The following is a 21,437-nucleotide window of genomic DNA, read 5'->3' on the forward strand; positions in this document are numbered from 1 at the left end:
CTTTTTCTTGTCATATTACTAGTTCCATAGTTTGTTTTTCTTGTATATCACATAGTTCCAGTAGTAGCTGCTATTTTTTCAATTTAGTGAAAGTTATCCAATAGCCTTTTCACTGTGTACTCTTCCATCTGTCTAATTTAGAACCATATGTATGTATCGCTGAGTCAAAAAATAGATTTCTATTTTAAAACTGATGAGAAATTTCGTTTGGTACTTTTGTGGCTCTGATATTTGATGGTCTAAACCTCTGGAAGCCTGTTTAGAATCTCCTCCTGCCAAGCCTACTGCAGTTTGGAGGGTAACCCTGGAGAGCAACACAGCTGTCCCCAGCCCAGGGTGAGCTGAATGAAAGAATAAATCAATGGCCTCAATCCTGCTGCCCATCTGAACAGTCACCTTGACCCTGATGCTAATTCCTTCCCTTGATTCCTACTCCCCTACTGACCCGGCCCCAGACCTTTCCCTAACCCTGACGATGACTTCCAATTTGACCCTAAGCACTGACCCCTTTGCCTAACACCAATTCTAACCCTGACCTCTGATCTTTGATAGCTGAACTAACCCTGACCTTGATCCCTAACCATGACTTCAGCCCTGTTTCAGCCCCAGTTTTCTCTCCTCCCTCTTGACTTAGAAACCCCAGGCTGACACTGGGGAGGAGGTTGGGCTGGGGATGGGTGGGGCCAGACTTGGTGTGGGGTTTGAGAGTGGGCATAGCCAGGCTAGTGTGGACAGGTCATGGGGATACCCTGGGCTGTGTGCATGCGTAGCTAAGGAAGGGTCAGGGTGGGTGTTGCATGGGCACAGTGTGCGGACTGCACTAGGCATCCCCAGCCTAGGCTTGGGTGCAGGTGGGGTGTTGGGCGTGGCCAATTTAGGTGTGGGTGTGGCCAAACCATGTGTGGGCGTGGCATTGGGCATGGCCTGGCTGAGTGTGGCAGGGGCATGGCTGGGCGTGTCACTCACCTCCTGCAGCTGCATCCGCACCTTGTTGAAGGCACGCAGCCAGTTGGCCTTGGCCCTGGACATGGAGTCCTGCCCCTCCTGGCCTTCCTCATCCTCTCTCGGCCTGAAACTGAGGCAGGGAACGCTATGAGGCTCCGGGCTGGCTCTCCGTGACTCCTGACCTTCCCTCGACCCTCCAGCTGTGAAAGTGATGCACGGCTCCCCATGGTATCTCTGACCCCTCAAAGACATAGGGACCCACCTGTGTCCCCTGGCCCACCTCGGTGCCCCTCACCCCTTCCCACACACCCAACGCTTCTCTGACACTTCACTGTTCCCCAGCTTCCTTTTCACCAGCCCAGTCCCTCTGGCACCCCATTTACCCAGGATCTTGACCTCCCTGAGCCCAGCAACCCCTAAGGTCACAACCTCTAAGACCCCTTCATGACGCCCCTGAACCCTCTTTGACCCCTGTACTCTGCTCTGTCACCTCTGATCCCTTTAAGAAACCCAAGGGCCTGTGACAACTTCAGCCCTGGCAACTGCCCAGGTTCACACTGACCCCATCACAGCCCTATTGACCCTGTGACCTTCTGGCAGCCCCTCTGGCCCCTTGGTCCCCTCCTGTTACCTCTCCTCGGCCTTGGGGGGCTCAGCCTCAGGGATCTGCTCAGCTGCAGGCACCTCCTCGGGTGTGGCTGGCTTGGGGGCCACCTTGGCCGTGTCGGGGGCCTCGGTGGGTGCCAGTGGGGTCTTGTCCTCCTTCCCTGGGGCAGCTGGCGGGAGGCTGATGCGTTTGAAGTCTTTGGGCTCAGCCACAGCCACCTCTTCACGCTGGGCATAGCTGCCCAAATCGTCAGGCACCTCCTCCTCCTCCTCCAGCTCCTCCTCGTCTTCAGGCAGCTCCTCCTCCTCCAGGAAGTCCTCCAGGTCCTCCTCCAGCTCCTCCTCATCCTGGTCCCAGCGAGGTGAGTCTTTGTGATAGCTGACCGAGCTGTGGCAGGAGTGGTAGGAGTCCCGGTCCCGCTCGTCCTCCATCTCGGAGCCCTGCAGGCTGTGCTCGTCGGGGTCGAAGTCCTCACTCAGCTGAGAGCTTCCCTGGCTCAGCTCCGCTGAGGAGGCGTAGCGGCTGCTACCTGTGGGGCTGTGGGGATGAAACAGGGTTCAGGCGCTGGGGTACCGAGTCACTGCCCACCTGAGCCCCAGTCACACAGGCATTGACTCATCACCGATTAAGTACCTACTCTGTGCCACGTCCTGCTCCAGGGGCCAGAAAACACAGCCATGATCAGAAAAAATAAAAATTCCCCCTTTTGGCCGGGCACAGTGGCTCACGCCTGGAATCCCAGCACTTAGGGAGGCTGAGGTGGGCAGATCACCTGAGGTCAGGAGTTCAAGACCAGCGTGGCCAACATGGTGAAACCCTGTCTCTACTAAAAATACAAAAAATTAGCTGGGCATGGTGCCGTATGCCTGTAATCCCAGCTACTCAGGAGGCTGAGGCAGAAGAATCACTTGAACCCGGGAGGCGGAGGTTGCAGTGAGCTGGGATCATGCCATTGCACTCCAGCCTGGGCAACAACAGTGAAACTCCATCTCAAAAAAAAAAAAAAATTCCCCGCTTTTGTGGCATTTGCGGTCTGTGGAAGACAGGCAATTGACTGTGCTGGGAACTCAGGGTCAGCGCCATCACCACAGCCCTGCAGCACGTCTCCTGGCCTCCACCTCGAAAAAGTATAGAAAATACATTCACTTCCCTGTACCCTCGGCCCCACCCCAGGCCAGCCTCTGCTGTCTCTACCAGATGCTGTCCCCACAGTTCCTGCTTCCCTTGGAAGCCACAGGGAGTCGTAAATCCAATCACCTCCCTCCCCTGCTCTAAATCCTACCATGGCTCCCTAGTGCCTTGCAATAAAATCTGTGCTAGCCCTGCGTGGCCCATACCCTCCAAACTCCCCCTGCATACCTCCCTCCACTTCTCCCCACCTCCTCCATTCCAGCCACACTGGCTACGTCATTGTCTCTCCAACACCATAAACCTGTGTACTTGCCATGGTCTCTTCCTTGTCTGCTTTATCTAGAAAACTCCTACCCATCCTCTGGTACCCACTGAAACATCACTTACTCGTGCGAATGCCCCCCATTCTCTGGCCAGGTCAGGCCCTCGGTTATATGCTGCTTATATGAACCCAGGATCGTGCTCAGCATCAATAGGAATATCTGTCTCTGTCTAAGTGCAGGCAGGGGAACATAGGGGCCGCCACTCAGCCCTCTTCTAATCATTCACTTAGTCACTCAACAAACTTTATCATCTCCTGATTAGATACCTCCTCCAATCTTAGTGCCTGGGACCCTCTTCCCTGGCCAGCCGTAGGGATGCTAGAGGAATAAAAAGGGGTTCAACGCCAGCCCGGGCGATGGAACAAGACCCCCATCTCTACAAAAAAATAAAAATAAATTAGCTTGGTGTGGTGGCCTGTGCCTGTAGTCCCAGCTACTGGGGAGGCTGAGGTGGGAGGATCGCTTGAGCCCAGGAGTTCAAGGCTGCAGTAAGTCACGATGGTGCCATTGCACTCCAGCCACCATGCCTGGCTGTGTAGAATTTTCTTGTAAGCTTTTGGGTAAAGAAAGAGGCTGGGCCGGGAGCGGTGGCTCAAGCCTGTAATCCCAGCACTTTGGGAGGCCGAGATGGGCGGATCACGAGGTCAGGAGATCGAGACTATCCTGGCTAACACGGTGAAACCCCGTCTCTACTGAAAAATACAAAAAACTAGCCGGGCGAGGTGGCGGGCGCCTGTAGTCCCAGTTACTCGGGAGGCAGAGGCAGGAGAATGGCGTGAACCCGGGAGGCGGAGCTTGCAGTGAGCTGAGATCCGGCCACTGCACTCCAGCCTGGGTGACACAGCCACACTCCGTCTCAAAAAAAAAAAAATAAAATAAAATACAAAAATAAAAAAAAAGAAAGAGGCTGGGTGCAGTGGTTCACCCCTGTAATCCTAGCACTTTGGGAGGCCGAGGTGGGCGGATCACTTGAGGTCAGGAGTTTGAGACCAGCCTGACCAACATGGTGAAACCTTGTCTCTACTAAAAGTACAAAAATTAGCCGGGCTTGGTGGTGGCGTGTGCCTGTAATCAGGAGGTGAGGCAGGAGAATCGCTTGAACCTGGGTGGCGGAGGTTGCAGTGAGCCGAGATGGTGCCACTGCACTCCAGCCTGGGTGACAGAGCAAGACTCCGTCTTAAAAAAAAAAAAGGAAAAGAGAAAAAGGGCTCATTCCCACAAGAAAATGTGAATTCTGCCCTCCTGGAACTCCACCTCCAGCTCCGTCCAGCCCCCAACCTCTCTCTCTACTCCAGGAGACACAGCAGGACCCTCATACACGTGCACACTGCACTCCACGGCACCTACCTGAGGGCCTGCGGCTCAGAGAACTCCTCATAACTGTGCATGGAGTCGCTGTAGGATTCCCGGGAGCCCAGGGGTGGTGGGCGAACAGAATACTGGTGGACTGAGGCGTTGGGTTGCGACGTAGTGTAATAGGGTGGCGGGATGCTGTTGCTCGTTTCACTGCGGTAGTCACTGTCGCGATCATCCACTGCACTGTCGGGGTCATCGTCTGGAAGAGAGAGGAGGTATGGGAAGAGGGTGAGGAAGAAAGAGTGCACATGATGGGGGCCAATATAGTTTCCCAGACTTAGGGTGCTGCTACTGAAGAAGAGAATTTTTTACTAGTATGGATAAAGAATTGTGGGTCATGTTAATAGAGATTTAGGCTTCAGAGCAAGGGAGGTGAAAACCCTACTTTGCTTTATGTGGGTCAAATTGGACCTACAGTCTAGGTGCTAGTGTCGGTTCTCCAAGGTGAAGAAAACAGGGACAAAATAGAGGGCATCCTTCAGCTCAAATGTGAGGAACAGCTTTGTTCAAGGTCAGGATCTCTGAAAATGAGATAGGATTTTTTTCCGCTGGACAGTTAGTTTCCATAACAGGAGTCACACAAACAGGAGGAAGTTGGAGGACAATCAGGAGTTCAAGGTGGAGGGAATGCCCTTTAACCCTTAGAGATTTCCTGATATCTGAGGGTGAGGACCCCAGACCTGAACTTACATGTACAAGAACTAAGAAGATGCTGAGACATGGTTCTGTCTGTTTCAAAAAAGGATTAGATTCTTAGCTTGGCAAAACCACCACACACTCAGAATCTATTGCTAAAATGGAATATGGTAGAGTTGCCAAACTTCATGTTTAATAAGAACTAAAAGATATTTTGGTTTAGTTTGGTTTCCTTAGAAAAAAGAACAGTTTGTTTTCTAAATCCTAAAAAAAAAATTCCAATTCTAAAAGCCACATGTCTGGGTGGTGGCATAATTGGGGATTGTACATTTTCTTCTTTATTCTTTGCTGTACCTTCTGAAAAAAAAAGATTTCAATAATGCAATCTTTTTAATTTTTTTAATTAAAAAGAATGATAAAAGTAGGGCCGGGCGCGGTGGCTCACGCCTGTAATCCCAGCACTTTGGGAGGCCGAGGCGGGCGGATCACAAGGTCAGGAGATCGAGACCACGGTGAAACCCCGTCTCTACTAAAAATACAAAAAATTAGCCGGGCGCGGTTGTGGGCGCCTGTAGTCCCAGCTACTCGGGAGGCTGAGGCAGGAGAATGGCGTGAACCTGGGAGGCGGAGCTTGCAGTGAGCCGAGATCGCGCCACTGCACTCCAGCCTGGGCGACAGAGCGAGACTCCGTCTCAAAAAAAAAAAAAAAAAAAAAAAAGAATGATAAAAGTAAAGCAAAGGCTGGGCACAGTGGCTCACACCTATAATCTCAGCACTTTGGGAGGCCAAGGCGGGCAGATTACCTGAGGCCAGGAGTTCGAGACCAGCCTGGGCAACATACCAAAACCCTGTCTCTACTAAAAATACAAAAATTAGCCGGGTGTGGTGGCAGGTGCCTGTAATCCCAACTCCTTGGGAGGATGAGGCAGGAGAATCTTTTGAACCCAGGAGGCGGAGGCTGCCACAAGCCAAGATCACACCTCTGCACTCCAGGCTGGGTGACACAGAGCCTGTCTCCAAAAAACAAAATAAAATAAAAGTAAAGTAAAATGTAGTCCATGGGCCAGGTGCAGTGGCTCATGCCTGTAATCTCAGCACTTTGGGAGGCCAAGGCAGGAGGATCACTTGAGCCCAGGAGTTCAAGATCAGCCTGGGCAACAGCAAGACTCCATCTTTTTTTTTTTTTTTTTTTTTGAGACAGAGTCTCACTCTGTTGCCCAGGCTGGAGTGCAGTGGCACAAGCTCCGCTCACTGCAAGCTCTCCTGCCTCAGCCTCCAGAATAGCTGGGACTACAGGCGCCTGCCACCACGTCCGGCTAATTTTTTGTATTTTTAGTAGAGACGGGGTTTCACTGTGTTAGCCAGGATGGAGTAAGACCCCATCTCTTTAAAAAATTTAAAAATTAGCTGGGTGTGGTGGTGGGCGCTTGTAGTCCCAGCTATTTGGGAGGCTACAGCAGGAGCATTGCTTGAGCCCAGGAGATCGAGGTAGCAGTGAACTATGATTACGCCACTGCACTGCAGTCTGGGCGACAGAATGAGACCCTGTATCAAAAAAAAAAAAAAAAAAAAAAAAAAAAAAAAAAAAAGTAGTCCATGAAGAAAACATGAGAAGTATGGGGTAGGGGAAGAGGATGTAAAAAAATGAAGAAACGCCCAGACCCCAAAGTCTCAGAGCAATGAGTGAAACCTTCAGACTTTTGCTGTATTCATCCATTCATTTAGACAGAGTCTCTCTCACTTGGGCTGGAGTGCAGTGGCACTTTCATAGCTCACTGAAGCCTCGACCTCCTGGGCTCGAGAGATCCTCCCACCTCAGACTACAGAGTACCTGGGACCACAGGTACACACCACCACGCCCAGCTAATTTTATTTACTTATTATTTTGTAGAGATGGGATCTTGCTATATTGCCCAGGCTGATCTTGAACTCCTGGGCTCAAGCAATCTTCCCGCCTCAGCCTCCCAAAGTGCTGGGATTACAGGCATGAGCCACCTTGGCCGGCCAGCATTCTTTCTACCCAATTGTCCTTGACCGGGCTGAGATGTTTCCAGCCAAATTGCATGAGGCTGTGCACATGTTCACCCAGTTTTTTTTTTTTTCCCCCTGACAAATTATCTGCTTATGAAGGGTAAATTACTTTGAATTGAATTCTTTTTGCTTTTGCCCAGGCTCTGCTTTCTTAAGTAGCTCTTGACTAAATTGCCTGCTTCTGGCTATTTTCAACCACTTTTGTTTTGACCCAGTGGTCTGTTTTTAGCTCAATTGTCTTTCCTTTTTGACCCAATTATCTATCAGCTTTAGCTGCATTGGTGTTTTGTTCTGTTTGTTTGGTTTTTGGGTTTTTTTTTTTTTTTTTTTTTTGAGACGGAGTCTCGCTCTGTCGCCCAGGCTGGAGTGCAGTGGTGCGATTTCGGCTCACTGCAAGCTCCGCCTCCCGGGTTCACGCCATTCTCCTGCCTCAGCCTCCCGAGTAGCTAGGACTACAGGCGCCCGCCACCATGCCTGGCTAATTTTTTTGTATTTTTAGTAGAGACATGGTTTCACCGTGTTAGCCAGGATGGTCTCGATCTCCTGACCTCATGATCTGCCCGCCTCGGCCTCCCAAAGTGCTGGGATTACAGGCTTGAGCCACCGCTCCCGGCCGGGTTATTTATTTATTTATTTATTTATTTGAGACGGAGTCTCACTCTATCGCCCAGGCTGGAGTGCAGTGGCACGATCTCGGCTCACTGCAAGCTCCGCCTCCCGGGTTCCCGCCATTCTCCTGCCTCAGCCTCCCGAGTAGCTGGGACTACAGGCGCCCGCCACCTCGCCTGGCTAGTTTTTTGTATCTTTTAGTAGAGACGGGGTTTCACCGGGTTAGCCAGGATGGTCTCGATCTCCTGACCTCGTGATCCGCCCGTCTCGGCCTCCCAAAGTGCTGGGATTACAGGCGTGAGCCACCGCACCTGGCCAAGGGTTTTTTTTTTTTTTTTTTTTGAGACGGAGTATTGCTCTGTTGCCCAGGCTGGAGTGCAGTGGCCAGATCTCGGCTCACTGCAAGCTCCGTCTACCAGGTTTAGGCCATTCTCCTGCCTCAGCCTCCCGAGTAGCTGGGACTACAGGCGCCCGCCACCTCGCCCAGCTAGTTGTTTTGGTATTTTTTAGTAGAGACGGGGTTTCACCGTGTTTGCCAGGATGGTCTCGATCTCTTGACCTCGTGATCCACCCGTCTCGGCCTCCCAAAGTGCTGGGATTACAGGCTTGAGCCACCGCGCCCGGCCGGGTTTTTTTTTTTAAGAAGGAGTCTCGCTCTGTCACCCAGGCTAGAGTACAATGATGCAATCTCAGCTCATTGCAGCCTCCACCTCCCAGGTTCAAATGATTCTCCTGACTCAGCCTCCCGAGTAGCTGGGATTACAGGCATGCACCACCATGCCTGGCTAGTTTTTGTATTTTTAGTAGTGACCAGGTTTCATCCTGTTGGCCAGGCTGGTGTCAAACTCCTGACCTCAAGTAATCTGCCTACCTTGGCCTCCCAAAGTACTGGGATTATGGCGTGAGCTGCCGTGCCTGGCCTGTCTTTGCTTTTGACCATACTGTTCGTTTGTGGCAAGTTGGTTGTTATCAAGCTTGCCCTGTCTGCCAAGCATTCATTTTGGTGAAATTGATTTTATTTATCTATTTATTTATTTATTTTAATATATTTATTTTTTAGAAATGGGGTCTCACACTGTTGCCTAGGCTGAAGTGCAGCCGCACAATGATGGCTTATTGCACCCTTGACCTCCTGGGCTCAAGCAGTCCTCCCGCCTCAGCCTCCTGAATAGCTGGGACTACAGGGGCACACCACCACACCTGGCCTTTTTTTTTTTTTTTTTTTTTTTTTTTGTAGCGGTGGGGTCTTGCTGTGTTGCCCGGGCTGATTTCAAACTTTGGGGCTCAAGCAATCCTCCCGCCTCAGCCTCCCAAAGTGTTGGAATTGTAGGTGTAAGCCACTGTGGCTGGCCTAAATTGATTTTTTTTTTTTTTGAGTTGGAGTCTCGCTCTGTCGCCCAGGCTGGAGTGCAGTGGTGCAATCTCAGCTCAGATCATGATCTGACCTCGTGATCCGCCCGCCTCGGCCTCCCAAAGTGCTGGGATTACAGGCGTGAGCCACCGTACCCGGCCCTAAATTGATTTTTAACCAACTCGTTTTTGATAAATTGTGGTGGACCAAAGTGTTTGTCAACAGTTTCACTGGTCCTGGAGATAGGTTTGTCCACCAGGATATAAGGAAGGAGTGAAGGACTTCCCAGTTGGTGGAGAAGAGAGAAGGAGGCAGATTTATCCTCAGAATAGAGGACTGGCCAGGCATGGTAACTCACACCTGTAATCCCAGCACTTTGGGAGGCCGAGACAGGAGGATTGCTTGAGGTCAGGAGTTCAAGACCAGCCTGGCCAACATGGTGAAACCCCATCTCTACTAAAAATACAAAAATTAGCCAGGCATAGTGGCATGCACCTGTAATCCCAGCTACTCAGGAGGCTGAGGCAGGAGAATTGCTTGAACCCGGGAGGTGGAGGTTGCAGTGAGCAGAGATCGCACCACTGTACTCCAGTCTGGGTGACAGAGCGAGACTCCATCTCAAAAAAAAAAAAAAAAAAAAAAAGAGAATAGAGGACTGGGTCTCTCTAGAAGAGGCAGGGTATGGGAGAAAGGGAGCAACTCCTTAGGGCACGGGTCTGGTCTGTGGCCTGTTAGGAGCTGGGCCGCACAGCAGGAGGTGGGCGGCGGTTGGGTGAGTGAGAGAAGTTTCATCTGTATTTTTTTTTTTTTTTTTTTGAGACGGAGTCTCACGCTGTTGCCCAGGCTGGAGTGCAGTGGCGCGATCTCGGCTCACTGCAAGCTCCGCCTCCCGGGTTCCCGCCATTCTCCTGCCTCAGCCTCCTGAGTAGCTGGGACTACAGGCGCCCGCCACCGCGCCCGGCTATTTTTTTTGTATTTTTTTTAGTAGAGACGGGGTTTCACTGTGGTCTCGATCTCCTGACCTTGTGATCCGCCCGCCTCGGCCTCCCAAAGTGCTGGGATTACAGGCTTGAGCCACCGCGCCCGGCCTCATCTGTATTTACAGTTGCTCCCCATCACTCACATTACCGCCTGAGTTCCGCCTCCTGTCAGATCAGCGGTGGCATTAGATTCTCACAGGAGGCCGGGCACAGTGGCTCAAACTTGTAATCCCAACCCTTTGGGAGGCCAAGGTGGGTGGATCACCTGAAGTCAAGAGTTCACAACCAGCCTGGCCAACATGGTGAAACCCCGTCTCTATTAAAAATACAAAAAAATTGGCCAGGAGCGGTGGCTCAAGCCTGTAATCCTAGCACTTTGGGAGGCCTAGACGGGCAGATCACGAGGTCAGGAGATCGAGACCATCCTGGCTAACCCGGGGAAACCCCATCTCTACTAAAAAATACAAAAAAAAAAAAACTAGCCGGGCGAGGTGGTGGGCACCTGTAGTCCCAGCTACTTGGGAGGCTGAGGCAGGAGAATGGCGTGAACCTGGGAGGCGGAGCTTGCAGTGAGCCAAGATCGTGCCACTGCCCTCCAGACTGGGTGACAGAGTGAGACTCCATCTCAATAAAAAAAAAAGAAAAAGAAAAAGAAAAAGAAAAATGGACATTAAATTTAGGGAGGGCGTGGCTTGCCTTCTTCCCTGGGACAGCAAATGAAGATGAAAGGTAAGGTGTGAGTATGGGCGGAGCCTAGGGGGTTGGTGAGGTCTCCGCGTGCATCTCCCTGAGGTTCCTGGCCCACCCCTCTGTTGGAGACCCCGGCCACCCACTACCCTCTGAGTGACACTGGACCCATTTCCAAGCGGAGAAGGAAGATAGGAAGACCAAAAGGCAGGGGATACAGGAGAGGAGGTGAGGTTATACAGGGGGAGTGGCGGGAGGAGGCCACAGCACCCAGCTGGACACAGGCAGGTTGTCGGTCTAAATGTCCACTCCTCCAGGCTGAACCCCCCCACCCCAACGACGGTGCCCACTCCCCAGCAGACAGCGGGCCTCCCAAGACAGGCACTAACGAACAGGGTACAGGAAAGCTTGAAAGGGGTCTCGCCAAGCCCCCTGGCCCCCATGTGCTGGTCACAGGCTCCCTGCTTCCCTGTGTGATAGTGGGGAGGGGCCTTGGGATCACCAAGGTGCCCACCTTCCCATGGGCCTCCCAGAACATCAATCAGGCTGAGTACTTACTGTGCTGCTCACCCCAGCCAAAATAATTCCAGTTGCCTACAAAGAGAAGGGGCAGAAATAATAAAAGGGAGCAGACAAAGGGGTGGGTGTAGGAAGCGGGCTCCCCTGCGGTCCTCCTCACTCTCTGCATCTGCTCCCCCCACCCCAAGAGCCCCTCTTGTCCTGAGTACCTTTCCTAAGTATCACTTTCATTGTTGACACTTGCTGTGTCTCTGCTCTCCACCTTGGGAGGAAGGTGGGATATCCCTGTTTGTTTATTTTTTTCTTCTCTTTAATTTTTTTTGTTTTTTGAAACAGGGTCTCACTCTGTCATCCAGCCTGGAGTGGAGTGGTGCAATCATGGCTCACTGCAGCCTCCAATTCCCAAGCTCAAGTGATCCTCCCACCTCAGCCTCCCGAGTAGCTGGGATTACAGGCACCCACCACCATGTTCAGCTAATGTTTTGGTTCTTGGTGGTTTTTCTTTTTGTTTTTTTTGTGTAGAGATGGAGTCTTGCTATGTTGGCCAGGGTGGTCTCAAACACCTGGTCTCATGTGAGGCCGAGTAGCTGTGATTTACAGGCATGAGCCACTGAGCCTGGCTCAGTTTTCAATGAGAGGAAAGGCTCAGTCAGGAAGTAACAAAGTGGGTATCTGGGCCCAGGGTTTTCTGACTATGAAGCCTGGGGTTAACAGTCTCCCAGTCTCCACCATTTTCCTCTCCCAGCTCTTGGATAAGGAAAGACACACTAAATTGGAAACCCTAAGGTTTAAAACACCTCTGTTGGGTGGTCTGCTCATTTTACGGGTGAAACTATGAGGCTCAGAGAGATGCAGTGAGCAGCCAAAAGTCACACAGCCTCTGAGCATCAGGGCCAGGGCGAGAACCCCTTTGCCTATCATGTGCAGTACCTGGCACTTCAGAAAAATGTCCTGGACCAGAATCCTGGCTCCTCTGACCATTGACTGCTTCCTCTGGGAAATGGGGGTGACAAAATACACCCAGGAAGGACTTGTGGGTAAATACTGAGTGGTGGTCTCCACTTCCCAAATCGAACTTGCCCCTGGCTCTAGTCCATCTGCCCAGGGACTCTCTGCCATTGCCTTCCCACTTCCACTCTGCCTGGCCCCACCCCCATTGCAACCTCTCAATGACCCCATTCACCCAGAGGGGGTTTGTAATTCCTTCCGGGCAGTGATGACTCCTCCCTGGCCAGGGAAGCCAAGGAACTTTCTCAATATCACACCCCAAGTTAGTGTAGAAACAGGATACTCCAGCTGGAGTTCCCCAAGCCCCCCTCAACCCCACCTCCATTACCACCCTCCTGGACACATGGTGGGGGAGACACAGATACAGGGAAAGCTGTGAGGGGGGAAAAAAGGAAGATGGAAAAGCAAATGGAAAGGGGTTAGGCATGGTGGCTCACACCTGTAATCCCAGCACTTTGGGAAGCTGAGGTGGGTGGATCACATGAGGTAAAAAATTTGAGACCAGCCTGGCCAACATGGCAAAACCCCATCTCTACTAAAAATACAAAAATTAGCTGGGCGTGATGGCATGTGCCTGTAATCCCCACTACTCAAGAGGCTGAGTCACAAGAATCGCCCAAACCCAGGAGGCAGAGGCTGCAGTGAGCCAAGATAGTACCATTGCAGTCCAGTCTGGGTGACAGAGGGAGACTCTATCTCCAAAAAAAAAAAAAAAAAAAAAAAGAAGAAGAAGAAGAAGAAAAGAAAGTAAATGGAAAGGAGAAGGAGTTGGCTGAAGAGTGAAGTGGGGTTTTGGTGTCAGCAGGTGGGAGCTCTGTCCTGAGGCTATATGATTTGCTGCTACTCCTCCACCACAAAGCAATGGGAAGTCATTTTAAGGAGGGAGACAGCTCTTCCATCCATGAAAAGACCTTGTCTGGATGCATCTGAGTGTCGACAGGGCCCAGGAAGATTAAAAAAATCTTGACAACTGCAGCCTTGATGGAAATAGGAAGAGAAACGTGATCATCATCATCAACAGACAAGGTGCAGTGGAAAGGGAAGCAAAGTTGGAGTCCCTCAGACCTGGTTTCAAATCCTGGCTCTGCCACTTGCCGGGTGTGTGGCCTTAGGTAAATCACATCTCCTCTTGGGCCTCAGTTTCTCCATCTAAGAAAATGGGTTAGTGAAACAGCCTCCATCTGTTGTACGTGTGCCCATTGTACATGTGCTGGCAGGATCTTCTGTCTGTGTCTGTCTGCGCCATCTGACTGTAGGCTGCTCGGGGTTTGTGCTGGCCCCGTGAATAGTTTGTGGAATGAGTTATACGCCCTCATCCAGGATGTGATGAATGGAAAGTGAAGCATCTACGAAGTGTTTTTCATATCTCTAGATGTCCTGGATCCTTCCAACAGCCCTTAGAGGGAGGGGGCTGTCAGATGCACTATTTCAAAGAGAGGGCCCCTAAATATAGAAGAGGGACGCTGGCCTGCCCATGACCACATAGCAAGGTGGGAATCAAGCCCAAGTCTCAGAACTCTCCCTTCCTTCCTTCCTTCCTTCCTTCCTTCCTTCCTTCCTTCCTTCCTTCCTTCCTTCCTCCCTGTCTTTCATCAAGCCCAAGTCTCAGAACTCTTCCCTTCCTTCCTTCCTTCCCTCCCTCCCTCTTTCTTTCTTTCTTTTCTTTCTCTTTCTTTCTTTCTTTCTTTCTTTCTTTCTTTCTTTCTCTTTCTTTCTTTCTTTCTTTCTTTCTTTCTTTCTTTCTTTCTTTCTTTCTTTCTTTCTTTCTTTCTTTTTCTCTTTCTTTCTTTCTCTCTCTCTCTCTTTCTTTCTCTTTCTCTTTCCTTCCTTCTTTTTATGAGTCACAGTCTCGTTCTGTCACCCAGACTGGAGTGCAGTGGCATGACCTTGGCCCACTGCAGATTCTGCCTTCTGGGTTTAAGCAATTCTCCTGCCTCAGCCTCCTGAGTAACTGGGATTACAGGCACCTACCACCATGCCTGTTCAATTTTTTTGTATTTTTAGTAGAGATGGGGTTGTGCCCTGTTGGCCAGGCTGGTCTCGAACTCCTGACCTCGGCCTCCCAAAGTGCTGGGATTACAGGGGTGAGCCACCATGCCTAGCCTCAGAACGCTAATTTCTAATATACTGTAAGTGGACACTGCACTCTCAGGACTTGTATCTCCAGACTGGAGGAGCCTTTAGACAGGACAGTCATGGGGTAGGGGAGGGATGAGTGTTTCAGCTGATGCCCAAGGAAGAATCAAGAGGTACTTACAGCACTGGTTGCTGGGGACAGGCAGAGGCTTGTCTTGCTCATCTTGGAACGAATACTGAAGGGGTGGGGGAAGGAGAAAGGGCTTATCTCAGAGGGGCCAAAGGCCAGGGGACCAGGATAGTCCTCTGTTCCATCCCATCCCGACTTCCCTCTGCCTCCCAAATTCTCTCCCCCACTATGAGAAGGATACAGGGAGTAAGAGAGAAAAGGAGAGAAAGATACACACACACACACACACACACACACACACACACAGATGTGAGACAGAGAGAGAAAGACGGAGACAGAGACAGAGAAAGAGTGAGAAACAGAGATAGAAAAAGACTAGGGGCCAGGTGCAGTGACTCACACCTGTAATCCCAGCACTTTGGGAGGCCGAGACAGGCAGATCACTTGAGGTCAGGAGTCTGAGACCAGCCTGGCCAACATGGTGAAACCCTGTCTCTATTAAAAACACAAAAAATTAGCTGGGCGTGGTGGCACGCGCCTGTAAGCCAAGCTGCTTGGGAGGCTGAGGTGCGAGATTCACTTAAACCCGGGCGGCGGAGGTTGCAGTGAGCTGAGATTGTGCCGTTGCACTCCAGCCTGGACGACAGAGGGAGGCTCCGTCTCAAACAAACAAACAAACAAACAACTAGGTATATACCCAAAGGAAAAGAAATTGTCCTACCAAAAAGACACATGCACACGTATGTTCACGGCAGTGCTATTCACAACAGCAAAGACATGGAATAAACTTAGGTGCCCATCAATGGTGGATTGGATTTTTTTTTTTTTTTTGGAGACAGAATCTTGCTCTGTCACCCCGGCTGGAGTGCAGTGGCGTAATCTCGGCTCACTGCAACCTCCTCCCGAGTAGCTGGGATTATAGGCGCATGCCGCCATGCCCAGCTAATTTTTCTATTTTTAGTGGAGACGGTTTCACCATGTTGGCCAGGCTGGTCTTGAACTCCTGACCTCAGGCGATCCTTCCACCTCTGCCTCCCAAAGTGCTGGGATTACAGGCGTGAGCCACCGTGCCCGGCTTGGATTTTCTTTTTGTTTTTTTAATGTGGTACCTATACTCCATGGAGAACTACACAACCATAAAAATGAATTAAATCATGTCCTTTGCACGAACATGGAGGTGGCTGGAGGCCAGTATAAAGCGAATCTATCCAAAAACAGAAAACCAAATCCCACATGTTCTTGCTTATAAGTGCAACCTAAACATTGGGTGCTCATGGACATAAAGATGGAAACAGTAGGCTGGGCACCATGGCTCCCATCTGTAATCCCAGCACTTTGGGAGGCCGAGGTGGGCAGATCATGAGGTTAAGAGATTGAGACTATCCTGGCTAAACAGTGAAACCCCATCTCTGCTAAAAATACAAAAATTAGCCAGGTGTGGTGGCGCACGCCTGTAGTCCCAGCTACTCGGGAGGCCGAGGCAGGAGAATCACTTGAACCCGGGAGGTGGAGGTTGCAGTGAGCCGAGATCGCACCACTGCACTCCAGCCCGGTGACAGAGCGAGACTTTGTCTCAAAAAAGAAAAAAAAAAAAGCGATGGAAACTGTAGACACTGGGAACTCCAGAACAGAGGAAGGAGGGAGTAGGACAAGGGTGAATAAACTACCTGTTGAGTACTGTGTTTACTACTTGAGTAATGCCGTGAAATTCCAAACCTTAGCCATAATGCAACATATTCGTGTAACAAACCTGCACATGTACCCCTGAATGGAAAATAAATTTTTTATTTTATTATTATTATCTATATTATTATTATGAGACAGAGCCTTGCTCTGTCGCCCAGGCTAGAGTGCAGTGGCGTGATCTTGGCTCACTGCAACCTCCGCCTCCCAGATTCAAGTGATCCTCCCACGGACCTGGAAAAACAGGCGCCCGCCACCACGCCTAGCTAATTTTTTGTGTTTTTAGTAGAGACGGGGTTTCACCATGTTGGCCAGGCTGGTCTCGAACTCCTGACCTCAAACGATCTGCCCACCACGGCCTTCCAAATTGCTGGGATTACAGGTGTGAGCCACTGAGCCTGGCTAATTTTTTTTTTTTTTTTTAGTAGAGACGGGGTTTCACTGTGTTGGCCAGGCTGATCTTGAACTCCTGACTTCAGGTGATTTGCCCACCTTGGCCCCCCAAAGTGCTGGAATTCCAGGCATGAGCCACTGCGCCTGGCCTCTGCATGTTTCTTGACCCCATCATTGTCTTGAGATTGGACCACATGGGTCATGGACGCAGTCAGGTTAACAAAGTTAGAAACAGAGACGCAGGGAAAGACAAGCTCAGAGAGAAACAGTATCAGTAAGTGAAAATCGTGGGGAGACAGAGACAGAAACAAGGAAGAAAACAGCCCCCTCCCACCGCAACACTCACTTCATCCTGGTCCCGCATAGCGTTGAGCTGCTCCAGCTTCTTGGCCCAGTAGCGAGCCTCCTCTTCCGGAATGTCTGCAAGCAGAGCCGTGTCCGTGAGCCTGGAAGCTCCTCCCTGCCCCTCAGCCTCCATCCTCCAGGCCTACTGAGTTCCAGCTGGGCCCTGGTTTCTGGGGTCTTTGGCAAAGCCTCAGAAGTAGGGGTGGGCGGCCGGGCGTGGTGGCTCAAGCCTGTAATCCCAGCACTTTGGGAGGCCGAGACGGGCGGATCACGAGGTCAGGAGATCGAGACCATCCTGGCTAACACGGTGAAACCCCGTCTCTACTAAAAAATACAAAAAACTAGCCGGGCGAAGTGGCGGGCGCCTGTAGTCCCAGCTACTGGGGGGGCTGAGGCAGGAGAATGGCGTGAACCCGAGAGGAAGAGCTTGCAGTGGGCTGAGATCCGGCCACTGCACTCCAGCCTGGGTGACAGAGCAAGACTCCGTCTCAAAAAAAAAAAGAAGTAGGGGTGGGCTGGTCTGGGGTCTCAAGAGGATGGATGGAGATGAAGGGGAGGTACTGTGGTGTCTCTGATGCCCCTCTTCCCAGAGCTGGATGGAGAATAGTTGGAGGATGAGAGGAGATGGTTCCTAGCCTTTACGAGGGTGGGGAAGCCATTGTTTTTATTTAATTTTTTTAAATTAAAAAAATTTTTTTTTGAGACGGAGTCTCACTCTGTTGCCCAGGCTGGAGTACAGTGGAGCAATCGTGGCTCACTGCAACCTTCGCCTCCCCGGTTCAAGCAATTCTCCTGCCTCCGCCTCCTAAGTAGCTAGGATTCCAGGTATGCGCCACCACGCCTGGCTTATTTTTTGTATTTTGAGTAGAGACAGGGTTTCTCCATGTTGGCCAGGCTGGTCTGAAACTCCTGACGTCAGGTGATCCATCCACCTCAGCCTCTCAAAGTGCTGGGATTACAGGCATGAGCCACCATGCCCATTGTTTTTATTTTTTATTTTTTAGAGACAGGGTCTCACTCTGTCACCCAGGCTGGAGTGCAGTGGCACAATCACAGCTCACTGCAGCCTCAAACTCCTGGGCTCGAGCTATCCTCCCGCCTCAGCCTCCTGAATAGTTGGGACTACAGGCACCTGGTGAATTTCTTTTTCTTTTTTTTTTTTTTGAGATGGAGTCTCGCTCTGTCATTCAGGCTGGAGTGCAGTGGCGCTATCTCAGCTCACTGCAAGCTCCGCCTCCCAGGTTCACGCCATTCTCCTGCCTTAGCCTCCCGAGTAGCTGGGACTACAGGTGCCCGCCACCAGACCGGCTAATTGTTTTGTATTTTTAGTAGAGACGGGGTTTCACCATGTTAGCCGGGATGGTCTGGATCTCCTGACCTCGTGATCCACCCGCCTCAGCCTCCCAAAGTGCTGGGATTACAGGCGTGAGCCACCTGCGCCCAGCAGCCACCTCGCCTGGTGAATTTTTAACTTTTTCATAGAGATGGGATCTCACTAGATCGCCCAGGCTGGCCTCAAACTCCTGGCCTTAAATGATCCTCCCACCTCAGCCTCCCAAAGTGCTTGGATTACAGGCATGAGACACTGTGCCTGGCCAGCCATGGGTTCTTAGAAGAATGAGGTGGAGAGACTCGAGGTGCTTCCGGAAAGGAAGAGGGGACTATCTGTTCTCAGCCTCTGTCTACATGTCTCTCTGTCTCTCTTTGTCTCTCTCTCTGTCTGTCTCTCCTCCTATCCCCAGCGCACTGTTGCAGCCTTAGGCATCACCAAGGAACCGCCAGGATAGCTCAGCCCTGAGCGCCGTGGGTTTGTGAAACATTTGCAGCTCATTGGGAAGGTACAGGGCCTGGGTCATGGCCTGCACGCAGCAGGTTCAGCCTGTTGACTCTCCTGGAATAGCTGAGTGAGTCCAGAAGTGGGGCCGGGCTGGGTGAATGTCCCGTGCCTGGGTACTCACCTAAGGGCAGCTCAAAGCGCGTGTCCAGGAGGATGCGGTGGAAAGTGGGGTCCTTGGTGCCGCAGATCTCACTGTCTGCCATGATGACCTGGGAGTCCAGTGTCAGCCACTCTCCAGGGCCCTCCTGGAGGTCAGTGGAGGAGGTATGTGGGTCAGGCATCTGCTACGCTGGTCCCTGGGGCCCCTACTCTCACATGAGACATCCCCCTCACCCCTACCCCAAAACAAAAGTCGTGTCTCCTCTCCCTCTTCCTTTCCTTCCTTCCTTCCTTCCTTCCTTCCTTCCCTCCTTCCCTCCTTCTCTCCTTCCTTCCTTCCCTTCTTCCTTCCTCTCTCTCCTTCCTTCCTCTTTCTCTCTTTCCTTCCTTCCTTTTTCTCTTTCTTTCTTCTTTCTTTCTCTTTCTTTCCTTCTTTTTTCTTTCCCTCCCTCCCTTCCTTCCTTCCTTCTCTCCTTCCCTCCTTCTCTCCTTCCTTCTTTCCCTCCTTCGTTTCTCTTTCTCTCCTTCCTTCTTCTTTCTTTCTCTTTCTTTCTTTCCTCTTTCTTTCTCTCTCCTTCCTTCCTTCCTTCCTTTCTTTCTTTTTCTCTTTCTTTCTTTCTTTCTTTCTCTCTCTCTCTCTTTCTTTCTTTCTCTCTTTCTTTCTTACCCTCCCTCCCTCCCTCCCTCCCTCCTTCCCTTCCTTCCTTCTCTTCCTCTCTCTTTCTTTCTTTTTAGAGATGGGGTGTCACTATGTTGCCCAGGCTCATCTCGAACTCCTGGCCTCAACTGATCCTCTTGCCTCAGCCTCCAGTAGCTGGGACTACAGGCACATGCCATTGTGCCTGGCTATGTCCCATGTTACACATGAGGAAACTGCGACTCAGAGAGGAGAAGGTCTCAGTCCAGGGCCACATGGTGAGTCAGGGGAACCCAAAGCAAAGGACCCAGAGGGGGAGTCCCTTGGGGTTATGTAAGGGCAGTCCCAGCCCGGCATGGTCATTCCCCACCCCTGATAAGGGGTTATGAGACTCTGACTTAAGATAAAAACCCTGGAGCCTCCCAGCATCCAGGGAGAAAGTCCCCCAGGACAACGAGCCCATTTCCCCTGGCTCAGGAATGTGAGCCTTTGAGCAACTGGGGTTCACCCTGAACCTCAGTTTGTTCATTATTCAAATGGAATGATCTTCGGCGGAATCCACTTTCTGTTGCCCCAGGTGACCAGGCCCCCCTCACACTTGAAGGGCCACTGAGGAAATTTTGGGTCTCCCTCAAGGCTTCCTTTTATATATTTAAATTTAAATTAAATTAAATTAAAATTTTTTTGAGACAGGGTCTCACTCTATCACCCAGGCTGGAGTGCAGTGGCGTGATCTCGGCTCACTGCAACCTCCGCTTCCCAGGCTCAAGTGATTCTCCTGACTCAGCCTCCTGAGCTGCTGGGATTACAGGTGTGCGCCAGCACGCCCAGCTAATTTTTTGTATTTTTTAGTAGAGACAGGGTTTCACCATGTTTCCCAGGCTGGTCTACTGAGCTCAGGCAATCCACATGCCTCAGCCTCCCAAAGTGCTGGGATTACAGGTGTGAGCCACTGCACCCGGCCAAGGCTTCCTTTTAGACTCACTTGCCTAGACTGTTGCAACCATTTCGTCCCTCTGTATTCATTCATTCAAACACAGACACTCACTGGCCAGGTGTGGTGCCTCATGCCTATAATCCCAGCACTTCGGGAGGCCAAGGTGGGCGGATCACTTGAGGTCAGGAGTTCAAGATCAGCCTGGCCAACATGGTGAAACACCATCTCTACTAAAAATGCAAAAATTAGCTGGGTGTGGTGGCGGGCACCTGCAATCCCAGCACTTTGGGAGGCCGAGGTGGGCAGATCACTTGAGGTCAGGAGTTCAAGACCAGCCTGCCCAACATGGTGAAACCCCATCTCTACTAAAAATACAAAAATTAGCTGGGTGTGGTGGAGGGTGCCTGTAATCCCAGCTACTCAGGAGGCTGAGGCAGGAGAATCACTTGAGCCAGGGAGGCGGAGGTTGCAGTGAGCCAAGACTGTGTCATTGCACTCCAGCCTGGTGACAGAGTGAGACTCTGTCTCTAAGTAAAATAAAATAAAATAAAATAAAATAAAATAAAATAACGAAACGAACAAACAAAAAACAGTCCCCAGTCCCTCCTCTATGCCTAGTTCATAGTGGATGATGCAAGGGTCCCCAAGAGGCCCCAGCCATCATCACCCTGGCCCCTGAGGAGCCCATAACCCTGGGAAACAAGGCTGGACACAGGCACCCCCAACCCCATGAGGTCATAGCTAGCCCAGAGGGAGGAAGGAGGACTAAAGGATCCAGAGGGAAGTCAGAGAGGGCTCCCTGGAGGAGGGCACATGGAATTTAGAGGGTGATGGAAAGGAGGACACTTGAAGCTCAGGGAACACACTATACAAAGGTTCAGAGGCTGCAATCTGGGAGGGGTGGAGGTTGAAGTGTGGGGGAAGATGAGGCTCGTGGGCAGGTGCCATCTGAGGGGCCTCCCAAGGCAGATGGACAGGGGAGGACAGATGAGAGCTCCAGCTAATAAGACCTTCCTGGGGTCAGCATGGAGGGGTTGAGACTTAAGGTCAGGAGGCCAGGGATTGGGCTGTGGGGACAGATGAATAGACATGACCACGGCCTGGTGTGGTGGCTTGC

The 21,437-nt window shown here is 51.3% G+C and overlaps 1 protein-coding gene across 23 annotated transcripts in view; it reads right to left on the reverse strand.

Annotated features, from left to right (window-relative positions):
- Nucleotides 1-21,437, reverse strand: part of UNC13A (unc-13 homolog A) — a 97,652-nt gene that overhangs the window by 59,228 nt on the left and 16,987 nt on the right. For all 23 annotated transcript variants that reach the window (XR_013409224.1, XR_013409223.1, XR_013409221.1 and 20 more), the window contains 7 exons: nt 18,769-18,892; nt 16,812-16,885; nt 14,441-14,495; nt 11,215-11,250; nt 4,354-4,561; nt 1,577-2,089; nt 967-1,075 (listed from right to left, as the gene is read on the reverse strand). Coding sequence is in view for 16 of the 23 variants with exons in the window: in XM_077978330.1 (XP_077834456.1) it covers nt 967-1,075; nt 1,577-2,089; nt 4,354-4,561; nt 11,215-11,250; nt 14,441-14,495; nt 16,812-16,885; nt 18,769-18,892 (1,119 nt within the window). In the remaining 7 variants the exon portion in view is untranslated. The remainder of the gene's footprint in view (nt 1-966; nt 1,076-1,576; nt 2,090-4,353; nt 4,562-11,214; nt 11,251-14,440; nt 14,496-16,811; nt 16,886-18,768; nt 18,893-21,437) is intronic.

The sequence above is a fragment of the Macaca mulatta genome, chromosome 19, assembly GCF_049350105.2.
Source record: "Macaca mulatta isolate MMU2019108-1 chromosome 19, T2T-MMU8v2.0, whole genome shotgun sequence".
In the NCBI taxonomy this organism is placed as follows: domain Eukaryota; kingdom Metazoa; phylum Chordata; class Mammalia; order Primates; family Cercopithecidae; genus Macaca; species Macaca mulatta.